The sequence below is a fragment of the Mesoplodon mirus genome (assembly GCF_964341445.2).
Source record: "Mesoplodon mirus genome assembly, chromosome: X".
In the NCBI taxonomy this organism is placed as follows: Eukaryota; Metazoa; Chordata; class Mammalia; order Artiodactyla; family Ziphiidae; genus Mesoplodon; species Mesoplodon mirus.
The window spans coordinates 34370579-34387092 of record NC_138981.1 but is presented as its reverse complement, the minus strand read 5'-3'; the positions used below and the strand labels follow the sequence as shown (position 1 = coordinate 34387092).

Here is a 16514-nt window from a genome sequence, read left to right as displayed (position 1 = left end):
CTTGTGCTCCGCAACAAGAGAGGCCGCGACAGTGAGAGGCCCGTGCACCGCGATGAAGAGTGGCCCCCACTTGCCACAACTGGAGATAGCCGTCGCACAGAAACGAAGACCCAACACAGCAAAAATAAATAAATTAATTAATAAAAAAAAAAGGAGCAAATGAAAAAGACACCTACCTACCTATAACTCTTTCCCCATTATAAACAAAGGAGAAGAAAAAAGGAAAACAGAGGTGAAGTTTCAATTGATTCAAATGTAGAAAGGCTTTGAAAGTGCAGAATCAATGGAAAAAATGAAATAAAAGAAAATGTCTTATATATTTAATGGCTAAGTAAAATTAAAATATAAGCAGACATATAAATAGTTACTACAGATACAACAAAGTTGTTATTTGGCATTGAGGTGATTTCCAATTTTTTGCTGTTATATATAATTCAATATCAAACATCTCTGTGGATAAATAATCCATCTTTTGATTATTTCTTGAAAATATCTCACCGGAATTGGAATTACTGGGTCAAAAAGGTGATAATGTCTAAGTTTCTTTATATACATTACACAAAGTGCTTTTCAGAAATTATGTAGTGATTTATACTCCACTAATCAGTGTTTGTTCCAATTTCATCACAGTTTAATTGAAATAGAAAAAATTTTTTAAAAAGGAATAAGAAAACTTAGCTGGCTATCATTTAAATCAAGATCTATTTGAATATTAGTGACTTTGAACATATTTTCAGTCATTCTTTGGCCATTGGTACTTCCTCTTTTGTGAACTGCAGTTCATACTCCTTTTAACATATTGCAAAGAAAGAGAAAACAGAGATGTTGAAATCAGACATATGGTAGTTCGGCTTTGCCAGTAAGCAACTGTTTTGATTTTGTGTAAGTTAATTTTTCTGAATTGCAATCTCCTTGATTCAATAATAATAATAGTAACACCTATACAATGGAGCTGCTGTATCAAATGAAATAAATTAATGAGATTCAGGATGCTAATAAAAATGACTATAGTAAATATAAAAGAAAGTCATGAACCCACTTATATTGGAATGTTAGTAGTAGTTACTGATTTTAGTTATTATTTTTGTAATAATTATGTTAAGATAATTTGTATTTTATATGTACAATAATTATTATGATTAGTTTTTTGTAATGAAAATTATTTTAAGCAAATTCATATTTCGTGAGCTTTAGATTTTTAAGCAAATTCATTATTTCTTATGCTTTAGATTTTTTTTCGTATTCATCAATATGCAGTTGGGATTACTAATACCTGTACACCCTATAATACATTTTCAGGGAATTGTCAGCTTTGCAAAGATGGAATTATTTTCATAGGTGTGAGCAGCTTTAGCACACTAGGTTTTGTTTTGTTTTTGTTTTTTTGCGGTATGCAGGCCTCTCACCGTTGTGGCCTCTCCCATTGCGGAGCACAGGACCCGGACGCGCACGCTCAGCAGCCATGGCTCACGGGCCCAGCCGCTCCGAGGCATGTGGATCTTCCCGGACAGGGGCACGAACCCATGTCCCCTGCATCGGCAGGCGGACTCTCAACCACACTGCCAACAGGGAAGCCTCACACTAGGTATTTTTAATTTTCCAAAATCTTCTTTGACTCACACAGTTATGTATTAAGTGGTATGACATTCAACCATCCACAGTCTCAGAGATAAGATTTTTTGCAAGTTGTATTCATGCAATAAGGAATGAAAAAAAAGTGAAGATATAATGACTATATGTAAAGGTTATACTATCCATGTTTTTCTATCAACTTACTAAAATTTGTGTCAAAATTTTTAACTTGTACATTTAATTTTCGTTAAATATTTATTAAGACAACAAGACATATTTCATCATCTCTGAAATGCGATAGCATATAGAATGACAGAATATAAGGCAGAAATCCTGTACCTTTTGTGTGACTCAGACCACTAAGCTTGAAGGTAGAAGTCTCTTCGAGGAAGCTGTCCCAGTATGGAGCCAGGACAAGACGCTTGTGCTTCTCCTGACCTAATCAAAATATAAAGAGATATTACACTTCAATGTCACATTAAAGAGGAAAAACATCAGTGGAGACTGAAATAGAATCAAAACTTCCTTCTAATGGGAAATTTCTGAGATGATCATTTTCAAAGTACATTTTAAGATGAGATTTAAATGGCATTTTTTTTTTCTTGCAGTATGCGGGCCTCTCTCTGTTGTGGCCTCTCCCGTTGTGGAGCACAGGCTCTGGACACGCGGGCTCCGGACGCGCAGGCTCAGCGGCCATGGCTCATGGGCCCAGCCGCTCCGCTGCACGTGGGATCTTCCCGGACTGGGGCACGAACCTGCGTCCCCTGCATCTGCAGGCAGACTCCCAACCAATGCGCCACCAGGGAAGCCCTTAAATGGCATTTTTGAAGAACATATTCAACACTATTAATGATTTTTTCTATAATACTCAAAAAATATTATAAAATCAACTCATAAATTCTTGGAATTTTAATTTAAACTATTCAAGTAAAAGATATTACTGAGAGCCTGTTTGAACCTACCACATAAAAATGGATTGTAGTAGTTAATATTTACACATACATAAATATACACTTCTGCAATGTTAATAATTTAAACTAATATATGCAAAAATCAATCAATTTTTCAAAACGTGCTTATGGGCTACATAACACGTACCGGCTTTTAGTGCTACCATGTATAAAAAGTAAAAAAACTCTGTCAGCACAGAAATTTATAATTTTAAATATATTGAACTAGATATCAGCTGATGCCTTGGAAAGGAATGGGAGTGTTACAACTTCTAAGAAGGGGATTTTTGTAACATACAGTAAAATTGTATATATATTTACCATTTTGCCCATCAATACTACTTGTAGAAATACAGCTTAAATATACAAAGGCATTATTTGCATAGCAATAGTTGTATAGCAAATTATTAGCAATAATGAAAAGATCTATGCACTAGAGACTAGTTGTGTATACACAATAGTGCAGGAAAAAAACTGAGGTACTAAAAAGTCATAAAAATCTATGAGAAAGATGTCCATTAACTATTTTACTAGGATCCCAGACATATTATTAGGTGAAGTTAGCAAGTTGCAAAAGAAATTATACAGTATCCTACCTTTGTATAAGATAGAGGATGAAACAGAACCATGTGTGTACATATGCATTTATTTATATATACTCATTTTTGCAAAACTAAACACAGTATGGATAAATCAGAATCAAATGATGATGGTCATCTATATGATTGTTTGAGAAAGTGGTGGATGGTTGAGTTATGGGAATGGGATTTCTTTAAGTAGAACATTTTACATAGCTTTGAGTTTTGAACAATACGTGTTTTACAAATTCAAAAATAAATTTAGAAAGTGTGAAAAAGCAAAGCTAAAACTGAATTCAAATTAAAAATTAAAGAATCCATCTTTATATAAATTGACAACAAAACTATACAGAGTAAAGAATTAATTAAAGAATATTTTGGCCATAGTTCTCTGACTGTTCTATTGTAGTATAATATATTCCAGGAGGAAAAATCAACTGCAAAGATAGCTTTAGATTTAGTAGTTTTCAGTTCCTTTTTCTTTTCTTCTCTCTCTCTCTCTCTCTCTTTTTCTTGGTAGTTAAGAATATAGTAATTTAGAAAATATAAGGGGTATATAGGTATGATAGAGCAAATGGGTACTGAATTGATGTGTTGGGAGTGAGGTTTTTCACATGGGAGAAGAGAAAGTGAGGTGAATTGAGGAAGAACCCTATGGTGTAGGATCGGAATAGGAGGTATCAGTATGAGATAACTGTTTTTAATAACTATTTTAATAATTATACTTCTTTGTTCTGTCCCCTGAAAGGAACATCCTAGCAGCAATGAGCACATCTAGTGCCCATATCTTGGACACTAAATACCTTGTCTCTGTACAGCAGACCACTGAAAAATGCCGAATTCTAGTTTTACAGCAAGTTGAGTGCTAGGTGAAACTAGAACATCTTATACTGCCAGAAAGTAACAAAATATTCAAAAACTAATGACGATAAAAAGGACTTAGGGATTGTCTTGTAAAGCGTCCCACTGGCCAAATTTGGGAGTGTCCAAAAGAATAATAATAAAAATCCACAAAAATGAAGTAGCCCCATTCCTCCTAGGCCGCCCCTCTTACAAGTAAAAATTGCCAGACATAACACACAACAGACAAGGATAGGGAGACTCTGAAATATGAAAGAAGAAGGCAGCCTGCTTAGGGACCTTGGGACTTGAGGAACGACATGGTGGTGGGTTTCCAGGTTTCCATACTGCCTCTCATATATACTGGACAAGGCACTGAACAAGTCTCCAACCCAAATCAACTAAGAGCGGCAGAAAAATAAAGGGGAGGGGAGCTGATCTTCTATCTCTTGCTTGGTAGAAACAGGCGGCACTCCAATTCTCTTGCTGGGGTAGCAGGCTGAGGGAAAGGGTAGCTAGCCAGGGTAGAGTTAAAATATTTATATATAACATGGTCCGACAATGTTCTATCTAAAACAGACTTCTCCAATTTAATGACATAGGTAGTTTGAAAGAAAAAGGATGATAAAAGATGTACCATGAAAATGTTAATTTTAAAAAACAAAAATGGGGCTTCCCTGGTGGCGCAGTGGTTGAGAGTCCGCCTGCTGATGCAGGGGACACGGGTTCATGCCCCGGTCCCAGAAGATCCCACATGCCACGGAGCGGCTGGGCCCGTGGTCCGTGGGCGCTGGGCCTGCGCGTTCGGAGCCTGTGCTCCGCAGCGGGAGGGGCCGCAACGGTGAGAGGCCCGCGTACCGCAAAAAAAAAAAAAAAAGGTTACATTACTATCATATAAAGCAAACTTCAGAGAAAAGAAAATTACTAGAGACAAAGAGGGGCAATACATAATTATAAAATATGGATACACCAGGAAGACATATAATACTAATGTGTCTATAACAAATAACAAAGCCTCAACTTACATGAAGCAAAATTCAATAGACGGGAAAGAAGAAATAAATACACCATTATAGTTGTGTGATTTAATATCCCCCTCTCACCAAGTGATAGGTAAAACTACTAGTCAGAAAATCAGCAAGGATACAGAAGACCCAAATAACAAAATTAACTGAGGATTTGAATGACATATGTAAAACACTCCATAAAACAACAGGATACTTATTTGTTTTAAGTCCTATGGGACATTTACCAAGAGAGACCATATACTGGGTCATAAAACAAACCTTAACAAATTTAAAATACCCTAAATCATACAGATTGTGTTCTTTCGACCATAAGGGAATCAGTAACAGAAAGAAAAAGGTCTGGAACTGTCTTTTCCCAGTCTGCTCTGGCACTACTCTTTTTTTTTTTTTTTTTTTTTTTTCCTTTTTGGCTGCATAGTAGGTCATGTGGAACTTCCCCCACCAGGGATAGAACCCATGCCCCCTGCAGTGGAAGCGCAGAGTCTTAACCACTGAACCACCAAGGAAGTCCCTCTGGCACTACTCTTTGAATGAACGTCTTTTCAAAAACCATAAAAATTTGCTATAATTCAAAAACACGGCAAACAAGTTTAATAGTCTTCAATGCAAGAAGAAAAAGGAAAAGGAGTGAGAGATTATTCTTTTCTATTGATATAATAGTTATGGATTTGTACAAATATTAGCTCTAGTATTTCTGAATTGCTCATTAAGAGCCACAAATTCCTCCTAGAGATCTGGATACAGAGAAATCCAGAGAAGGAAGAGGTAGGTGTCAAAGTCATTTCTGTTAACATCTGGCTTTGTTTCTGTTTTTCCAAACTCAGAGGCATTACTCAGAAATATAATGATAATGATAGAAATCAAGGAGCCTCCCCTGAATAAAGAGTGGGCCATCAAACAGTACACATGCAGTGGTCAAAGAATCATAGAATCACCAGCTAGAAGCAAGCTCAGAGATTACCTGGTACCTCCCCCAGTGTTAGGAGACACAAAAGCCAAAAAAATAAAAGTTCCTTACCCAAGGTCACACAGCTTGTGTCTTCTGAATTTAGATTCCCTCACATTTTTATAAATTAAATGTTCAGTGGTTAAATATGATAATGTGATGGGGATTTGAAAACAATAAATGCTGAAATATAAAAGATTTTAAAAATCCATGAATCTGTACTCGTACTTAAAAATAAAAAGAGTTGGGGGGGAGGAAAGAAGCAGAGAAAAAGCTTTTTTCTTTCATTGAAAAATCTCAGCTAATAAAAAATAGCAAGGATAATGGACATAATAATTGATACTGGTAGCATATCTGAAACTATCAAATGAAGGGTTGTAAGGGAAGAGGTTATTCACATTGCCTCAAATTATCACTCCCCCAAAATTATTTATTAGTTATAAAGGGAAAAGATAATCTTTACAATATAAAGATCTGGCAGACACAACCTTAACCAAGTGATTAACTTAGTATCCCCACTAATGGGACTTTGTGTTTCCGAATGTGTTGCAATGAGAAGTACACAATATGTGATATTCTTACCAAATTGTTTAATCTGAATTGAATAATGAAGAAACAAAGATAAGATAAATCAAAGTACATCAGTGCAGTGTAACATTATGGAGCTGTAAATATATTTAGGTGTTTTTTTATGTCTTAATATCATATGACTTCCAAGATATGCAATATGAAATAAAGACAAAGAAATTTTCGTACAGAAAAAAAAAAAAAAGAAATCCATAACATGCAATATTCTACAAGACAACTGGCCTGGATGCTCCAAAATACCAATATCATAAAAGACAAAACAAGGTAGAAGGGAATTTTTAGATTAAATGAGATGTAAGAGATTGGAAACCAAATGTAATGAATAATCCTTGATTGAATCCCAGACTGGAAAAAAGATAACATTTTTTAAAGTTATAAGGAACATTTTTGGGATAATTGGAGAAGTTTTACTGTGGATATTTAATATTTTAAAAATATTAATGTATCTAGGTTAAATCTTAGTGTATGATAATGGCATTGAAATTATGTTGGAGAAAGTCCTTTTTCTAAGGCCATACATACTTTAGAGACGAAATTATATGTCTACAGATAGAGATAGGATATAAAGCAAGTTCCCCAAAAGTTAACAATTGATGAAATAGATGCATCTGTATGAAAAATATAGGACCATTCATTGTACTATGCTCTTCTGTAGGTGTGACATTTTTCAAAATAAAAAGTTGTGTTTTGTGGGGAGGAGACTAAAGACTAAATGCAAAAAAAAACATTCCTATAGCTTTAATTAAATGGAAGCACATTTTGTTATCTTTAAAATGGGATTTCGGGGCTTCCCTGGTGGCGCAGTGGTTGAGAGCCCGCCTGCCGATGCAGGGGACACGGGTTCGTGCCCCGGTCTGGGACGATCCCACATGTCGCGGAGCGGCTAGGCCTGTGAGCCATGGCCGCTGAGCCTGCGCCTCTGGAGCCTGTGCTCCGCAACGGAAGAGGCCACAACAGTGAGAGGCCCGTGTACCGAAAAAATAAATAAATAAATAAATAAATAAAATGGGATTTGTGTAAGTTGAACTACTGGGTCATGGGGGAAACATAAATTATAGTTAATTCTCTATGGAAAGGAGATAAGCTTTACTGACATTAAATATATGAGGTGATGATGCTATATGTAAATATTTCACAAGTAAATATGCATACATTGAAGTGAATGCTGAAAAATATTTACTAATTGAGGTGTATGATATTAAAATATATTTCAAGACCATTGTGTAAAGAGCAATATTTCTGAAAGTGCTGTCTTCTGACAACCTACATTGGAATAATTTGTGATGGTAGGGTCTTACCCCAGACATAATGAATCAGAATAACTGTGAACCTGAGAATCTAAATTTTGATAAGTTTCCAATTACTGCTTACTGAATTTTGAAAGCTACTAAGTGAGAAAAAAGGAATCCCAAATATTAAGGCTCCCAAACCGTATCTAAAAATAATTAAAGTAATTATAAGCAAGTTGAGTCTCAGATTACTTATCTGAAAAGTGGCTATAACAATAATTCCACGTCTACTTTTCCAGAGTATGAGTGTTAGCTATTTGTTATGAGCAAAGCAAACTAAGACAAATAATCCAATTAAACTAAGGTATAAGTAGACTGTTATATATTTGATACTCCAACTTTCCTGCCCACCAATCTCAAATCTCCCAGTGATGTTTATTAATTCAAATATTTAAATAGTTGACTATGTGAATTTGGGAGCGATTTTGAGATCGTGGGACTTTTTCTTACACCTATTTATCTCTCTTATGTATTAAGCTATGCACACCTTGACTGGCAATGTACAATGATCACTACATATTTAACATAAATACTTATTCAACTCTGGAGGTACTTCAGATAAGATTCAGAGGCCTCCAAGGGCAAGATTTTCATAAACTAATTCAAACATGTGAAATCAAATGCACTGGGTATTACCTCTCCACATCCCGTAAGTGTGATTAACTTATCGTAACTGTGTTATATTGTTTGCTTTATTACTATATTACTAGTGAACACCATGGTCATAATCAACCTGAGTCAACAACAATTCAACAGAGTACCTTGTTTATATTTTATCAACCCTCAAAATGAAAGTTGATATTTGTAAAACTAATATGTTAACTGGTATGCACACCTTTATCCCTGCTGTTATTCTGTTTTGCTCTTTAATAAAACTACTAATGTCTGGAATAGAATCCACTTATACTTAAACATTTGAATCAAATCACTAATATTGCATTTAAATTCTTCAGTATACGAAAATCAATCAACGTGATACACCATATTAACAAACTGAAGGAGAAAAACCATATGATTCTCTCAATAGATGCAGAGAAAGGTTTCGACAAAATTCAACACCCATTTATGATTAAAAAAAAAAAACCTGCAGAAAGTAGGCATAGGGGGAACTTTCCTCAACATAAGAAAGGCCATATATGACAAACCCACAGCCAACATCGTCCTCAATGGTGAAAAACGGAAAGCATTTCCATTAAGATCAGGAACAAGACAAGGTTGCCCACTCTCACCACTCTTATTCAACATAGTTTTGCAAGTTTTAGCCACAGCAATCGGAGAACAAAGGAAATAAAAGGAATCCAGATCGGAAAAGAAGACCTAAAGCTGTCACTGTTTGCAGATGACATGATACTATACAAAGAGAATCCTAAAGATGCTACCAGAAAACTACTGGAGCTAATCAATGAATTTGGTAAAGTAGCAGTATATAAAATTAATGCACAGAAATCTCTGGAATTCCTGTACACTAAGGATGAAAAATCTGAAAGTGAAATCAAGAAAACACTCCCATTTACCACTGCAACAAAAAGAATAAAATATCTAGGAATAAACCTACCTAAGGAGACAAAAGACCGGTATGCAGAAAATTATAGGACACTGATGAACGAAAATAAAGATGATACAAATAGTTGGAAAGATATACCATGTGCTTGGATTGGAAGAATCAACATTGTGAAAATGACTCTACTACCCAAAGCAATCTACAGATTCAATGCAATCCCTATCAAACTACCACTGGCATTTTTCAGAGAACTAGAACAAAAAATTTCACAATTTGTCTGGAAACACAAAAGACCCCGAATAGCCAAAGCAATCTTGAGAACGAAAAAGGCAGCTGGAGGAATCAGGCTCCCTGACTTCAGACTGTACTAAAAAGCTACAGTCATCAAGACACTGTGGGACTGGCACAAAAACAGAAAGATAGATCAATGGAACAGGACACAGAGCCCAGAGATAAACCCACGTGCATATGGTCACCTTATCTTTGATAAAGGAGGCAGGGATGTACAGTGGAGAAAGGACAGCCTCTTCAATAAGTGGTGCTGGGAAAACTGGACAGGTACATGTAAAAGTACGAGATTCGATCACTCCCTAACACCCTACACAAAAATAAGCTCCAAATGGATTAAAGACCTAAATGTAAGGCCAGAAACTATCAAACTCTTAGAGGAAAACATAGGCAGAACACTCTATGGCAGAAATCACAGCAAGATCCTTTTGGACCCACCTCCCAGAGAAATGGAAATAAAAACAAAAATAAACAAATGGGACCTAATGAAACTTGAAAGCTTTGGCACAGCAAAGGAAAGGATAAAGAAGACCAAAAGACAGCCCTCAGAATAGGAGAAAATATTTCCAAATGAAGCAACTGACAAAGGATTAATTTCCAAAATTTATAAGCACCTCACGCAGCTCAATAGCAGAAAAACCAAACAACCCAATCCAAAAATGGGCAGAAGACCTAAATAGACACTTCTCCAAAGAAGATAGACAGACTGCCAACAAACACATGAAAGAATGCTCAACATCATTAATCATTAGAGAAATGCAAATCCAAACTACAATGAGATATCATCTCACACCAGTCAGAATGGCCATCATCAAAAAATCTAGACACAATAAATGCTGGAGAGGGTGTGGAGAAAAGGGAACACTCTTGCACTGCTGGTGGGCATGTGAATTGGTAGAGCCACTATGGAGAACAGTATGGAGGTTCCTGAAAAAGCTACAAATAGAACTACCATATGACCCAGCAATCCCACTACTGGGCATATACCCTGAGAAAACCATAATTCTAAAAGAGTCATGTACCAAAATGTTCATTGCAGCTCTATTTACAATAGCCCAGAGATGGAAACAACCTAAGTGTCCATCATCCGATCAATGGATAAAGAAGATGTGGCACATATATACAATGGAATATGACTCAGCCATAAAAAGAAACGACATTGAGCTATTTGTAATGAGGTGGATAGACCTAGAGTCTGTCATACAGAGTGAAGCAAGTCAGAAAGAGAAAGACAAATACCGTATGCTAACACATATATATGGAATTTAAGGGAAAAAAATGTCATGAACAACCTAGGGGTAAAACAGGAATAAAGACACAGACCTACTCGAGAATGGACTTGAGGATATGGGGAGGGGGAAGGGGAAGCTGGGACAAAGCGAGAGAGAGAGGCATGGACATATATACACTACCAAACGTAAGGTAGATAGCTAGTGGGAAGCAGCCGCATAGCACAGGGAGATCAGCTCGGTGCTTTGTGACCGCCTGGAGGGGTGGGATAGGGAGGGTGGGAGGGAGACGCAAAAGGGAGGGGATATGGAAACATATGTATATGTATAACTGATTAAATTTGTTATAAAGCAAAAAAAAAAAAAAAGAAACCACTTTAAAAAAAAAAGATATTAACATAGAGAAGCACCTCCATTAAAATAAATTAAAGAGAAAAAAAAATTTGTATTAAGTAAAAGATCAAATAATCTCAAGACTACAGCTACTTTAACATAAATAATCAAAACAACTACTCTGCATACATCTATTACTGCTTCATTCATTTATGCAACTTTTAGGTATATAACCCATAGTGATATTTCACAAGTAGAATACCACATAAAATCAAAATACAATGTGTATATATTTTTGTGTGTACGTATATCCCACACATGAGGTAGCTTTGAAATGTGCATATGACAGCTTTCAGCACAAAACAGATGCTCAATAAACAGTGACTTAATATTCAACTCCTGCTTTATCAACATACATGCCAACACTGAAATACTCATTTAGTTAGGAGCAAATCTATGAGTTAATATAACCCCCGCCCTTAGCAAGCATATAAAGTAGCAGGTGTGGAATACGGTTATATGAACAAGGGCACACACATACATATAATGGAGATGGGTCCTTAAATTCTTAATGTACACACTGGGCCCTCATTTCTAATGTTTCAACTCAGATGCTTGCTTCCCACTCACAGCTACCTTCCCTGTTTCCACCTTTACTTCCAGCTAAGTAGGAAGGAAACTTAAGAGTAGGGGGCTGGGGTGGAAGACATAATTACTGATGAGAGAGGATTGTGGGAATTGAGTCCATGGATACCAGTCGCTGAGGAAGGGAACATGTCCTGGCCGAATAAGGCGGCCAAGATGGGAAATCCAAGCATATGTGAGCTAGGGTCTGATGGCAATGTTAAAAAGAGAAAGGAGAGTCCCGAAGAGCTGAGAAAATGTGAAAGGAGTGGTAGTCAGGGGCATTTCTTGAGGTCCTTTGATAGGATGCAGGGAGGCCTCTTTCCCTGAGATCTGGGGGGAGGAAGCAAAAAGAAGGCCAAGTGCCTTTCTTTAGAGCCTTATCAGTATGGGGCTTTTATTTATTTATTTATTTATTTATTTATTTTAAATTTATTTTATTGAACTATAGTTGATTTATAATGTTGTGTTAATTTCTGCTGTACAGCACAATGATTCAGTTATACGTATATATACATTCTTTTTCATATTCTTTTCCATTATGGCTTATCACAGGATATTGAATATACTTCCCTGTGCTATACGGTAGGACCTTGTTGTTTATCCATTTGATATATAATAGTTTGCATCTGCTAATCCAGTATGGGGCTTTTAAAGCACCATCTGGAAGCAGACAACTTAGAAAGACAGTGAGGTGGTCCTGGAGAAGATGAGTTCAAGAACCTGTTCCATCACTTACCCACTGCATGGCTTTAGGAAATTTCTAAGCCTCAGGTTCCACAATGAAAAAACCTCCAAGAGTCTTTTTGTAAAGATTGGGTATAGTCACATTTATAGAGCTTAAGTGTGGACATAGTGGATGCATAAAAAATCCTAGTTTTCTACGCTATTTGAAAGCTTTTCTGTGGCATTCTGGTCCTCATGGGACTCATTAATGGTGTGCTTTGGACACATCTCTAGTATTCTCCAGGTGTTTAGGCCATCTCCTCTCTAGCCTCCCTATCTCATTACTTTTTTAAGTTGGCATAGATTCAGATATGAATAGATCCCTCAAATATAATCTTTTTGATACCTTGCCTTGCATAATGGTCAACTGAATGTATAGACAACACACAGTAGAATTAAAAGATTAAATAGAATTTAATTAAAGATAATAAATAGATTATTTGAATATCAAAGGGCAATATATCTGAGAGAAGTGATTAAAATGAAAACAGCCAAGATAGCAGAAGAAAAGACGTTAGATAATTGGGCAATATAAAAGTTTTGATGATGAGTTTACAATTCTAAAAATGTTGCCTTCTTGGAAAAACAGTGACTTTTGAAAGATATCTTCATCTTTATACCTTAAATATCTATAAAGTCTGTCTGTCTATCTATCTATCTGAAAGAGAGATGAGGAATGCAGGATCTGAAATACTGTGGGATCTCTCAGACACATCAACTACTCTCTTGGGGCTATATTGAGTCTTCCTATCAACCTCCCTAAGGGGATTCTGTGAATTATGTAGCATCTGCAGGAACATTTACATCTTCTTTTGAAAGACAGCAAGGTATTCCATCATCCTATCATGAAATAATTTTAAGACATTTACAAATATTTAAATGAGAAGGTATTAATGTAGTACTTTCTCTAATGAGTATATTTGGCATATGTGTTAAATATTTTTATTCTTCTTGTCAGTCATATTTCCTTGTGGCCCTTCAACAATTCAGGCCAAATTATGAGGCCAGGTTGCCAAGAAATATGATTACAAGAAGACATGTACATGGTGGCTAGAAAAAAAATAAGTCCACAAAAGAAAGAAGGAGGAGGTAATGACAGAGTGACAGAGAGACTCCATCACCAAGAAAAGGAAAGGAGGAATCTTTTCATAAACTAATGGAGAAAGTGGAAGAGAGAAAGATATCAGATGTCAGTGTCTTTCTTATTCCCCAGACTCCATGGGTTGAAGGAAGAAGGGGGAGAACCTAAGAGTCTAAACATTCACCCGAGAGAGTGAGTTTACTTTAAAAAGACTGTTTTAAACTACAAGAGACTAATACATTTTTAATTATCAAGCTGCTTTTTCCTGTTACATAGTAGAAAAAATTTTTGACCTATTAAAGAAAATTAAGAAGCCACAAATTATTTCACAATTTATTTTAATGTTAAAATATCGATCTAATATGCTTTTATAACACTCTTATAGCTATGCAGCTGCCTTGAAAATTCCATTCCCTGGAAAGTTCCATTAATCAGCCTTGCGTGTTCCCACACCAGGAATTCTAAGTTCTACAACTGGTACAAAGTTTACAAACACACATTTTCTTGGCGCCTACCTAAACTTGTGTTTTCCAATTCCAGCCAAATACAATACCTTTCCTATTTGAATTTTGTCAGTTCCATCTTCCTTTCCCTCCAGCAGTTATTTCAACCCACTGTGCCACTCTTCAAATCTCTTACTATATCTCCTTTTCTCAGCAGATGAAAATATAAATCCAACTGCTCTTAATTCCAAAGCCCCTCTAGTACCTACAATTTATCTACATTCACATTTGTTTTAGCTTACCTCCACCTGTTCAAAAGTAGAAATGCCCCTGCTGTTCATAGTTCTTCCTTCTACCTCAACCCTGATACCAGTCCTCCCAGAGCCTTGGCCCATTGGTTAAACCCTATGTCCTTTATAGCTTTAACTCTTTCTCAACCCTGGCTTCTTCCGTCTGCTTATATATATGCTCAAGTCTCTTCCACATTAAAATACTGACTTCCTTGAGCCTGCAGTCAAGTTTTACTAAACAGCATGTTTCTCCTTCTCATCATAGCCAAAGTATTCATAAGGGAATTTTACATGAGATGACATTATGTTCTTAATTTTTCTTATTTCATACCACAAGCATGAAGAGATGATCAGGAAAGATGAGAACTCTAACAGGTAAATGATAGTGTTCAGCTTCAGCATTAATAAAAAATAGAAAATTTGCAATGATGATAAGATACAATTTTCCCACAATGAGACTGCTGGAAATTAAGGAGAATGTTGATACTCAGGGCTTACAAGGTTCAAGAAAATAAGTAGTTATGTCTGTAATATACTCCTGATGGCAGCATGAAGTGCAATAGGATAACCATTCAGGAGAGTAAATTGGTTATTTACATCAAAAACCTTAACATATGTGTTCCTTTTAGCCCTGAAACTGAACTTTATAAAATGGATCACCGTAGTAGTAGCAGTAGTTGTAATTTTAGTAGAAGTAGTAAAAATAGTTGAAAAGTTAAAATTATTAATGTTCAACATTACATTTAAAATGTGTTTCAGAAAACTTATAATGAGTTGATTTTTATTTCAGACCCACATTATTGGGTCATTTAATACAAAGTGATCAAACATTTCACACAATTGAATTTCAAAACATGCATCTTCAATATGACACGAAAAAAGGAACAAGCTTGGTTGGAGCCAAAATTTAATCCAAATATGCTGTCTATTTATATAGAAAAGGGGCAAAGGAAACAAAATTAGAACACTGGAATTTTTATAAACTTTGAGGAATAAACATTGGCATATTTGAGTAATATCATAAGAATTGTACAAATTTACTGATTTACATATTCAAGTTTCCAGGTAAAATTAGAAGAACTTGACTTGGCATACAGATTCCTAATTTCTGATCCTGGAGTTTAGAGTTGTGATTTTGGCCATGATACTTCATCTCTTAAACATATGCTTTCTCTTTAATAAAATGATGTTGTTGAACTAACAGATCCCTGAAGTGTCCACTACCTCTAAAATGCTTGGACTCTATAATAGAATAAGTGTGATTAATAATTACAAAATGGGCTTCCCTGGTGGCGCAGTGGTTAGGAATCCGCCTGCCAATGCAGGGGACATGGGTTCGAGCCCTGGCCCGGGCAGATCCCACATGCCATGGAGCAGCTAAGCCCGTGCGCCACAACTACCAAAGCCTGCGCACTGTGCTCCGCAATAAGAGAAGCCACTGCAATGAGAAGCCCGCGCACCACAACGAAGACCCAACGCAGCCAAAAATAAAAATAAATAATTTTTTTAAAAAAATTACAAAATAACATATGTAAAGTAAAAGAAAAACAACTTACCTGTTAGTATGATATCGATTAAAACATCTTCTTTGGTGGGATTTTGGAAAGGTATAAGAACAGATGATTGAAGACGAAGGTATGTGGTCATTCTTTCTATTTCTAGAGGCTGGGGGAATAGTCCTATTCCAGAGATGTAGAATATCCATTCTTTAAACTATATAAAGATAAACATCCATAACATATATGTACTAATTACATACTTTTTATTTGTACCACTTAATAAATATAGTACACATAAAAATTTTGGCAGATAAGTTTTTTGTTAATATTTAACATGCACTGTTTTTATCTTTCCTTCCTTTTCCAAATTCCTTTTGATTTTATTGAAAAATCAATGTGTTTTTACACTGAAAAAAAGGCAAAAGGCCAATGTTCAAATATTAAACATATTTCAATACATACAAGCTTACTGATAGCAATATAAAAGAGAAAATTTAATGAAAGCCATGCATTTCTGCTCAAGATTTTTAAAAAAATCAATTTGTCTAACAAACTGGGACTAAATGCTCTATGAAGTTTCCAAAATATTTATCACAGGAAGGCAAACAAGGTGAGACACAGATTGCAGTCCCATTAAAAAGAAGTGTATACAACTTACTGCCAAATTATTTACGCCCATCATCTAGTACAGTGTATGTTTTATCACATG

General features: G+C 35.8%; 1 protein-coding gene across 1 annotated transcript in view; it reads right to left on the bottom strand.

Annotated features, from left to right (window-relative positions):
- Window positions 1-16514, bottom strand: part of CFAP47 (cilia and flagella associated protein 47) — a gene marked incomplete at both ends in the record, with an annotated part of 304526 nt that overhangs the window by 79661 nt on the left and 208351 nt on the right. The window contains 2 exon segments of the mRNA XM_082609208.1: window positions 1912-2010; window positions 15863-16019. Coding sequence (XP_082465334.1) covers window positions 1912-2010; window positions 15863-16019 — 256 coding nt within the window.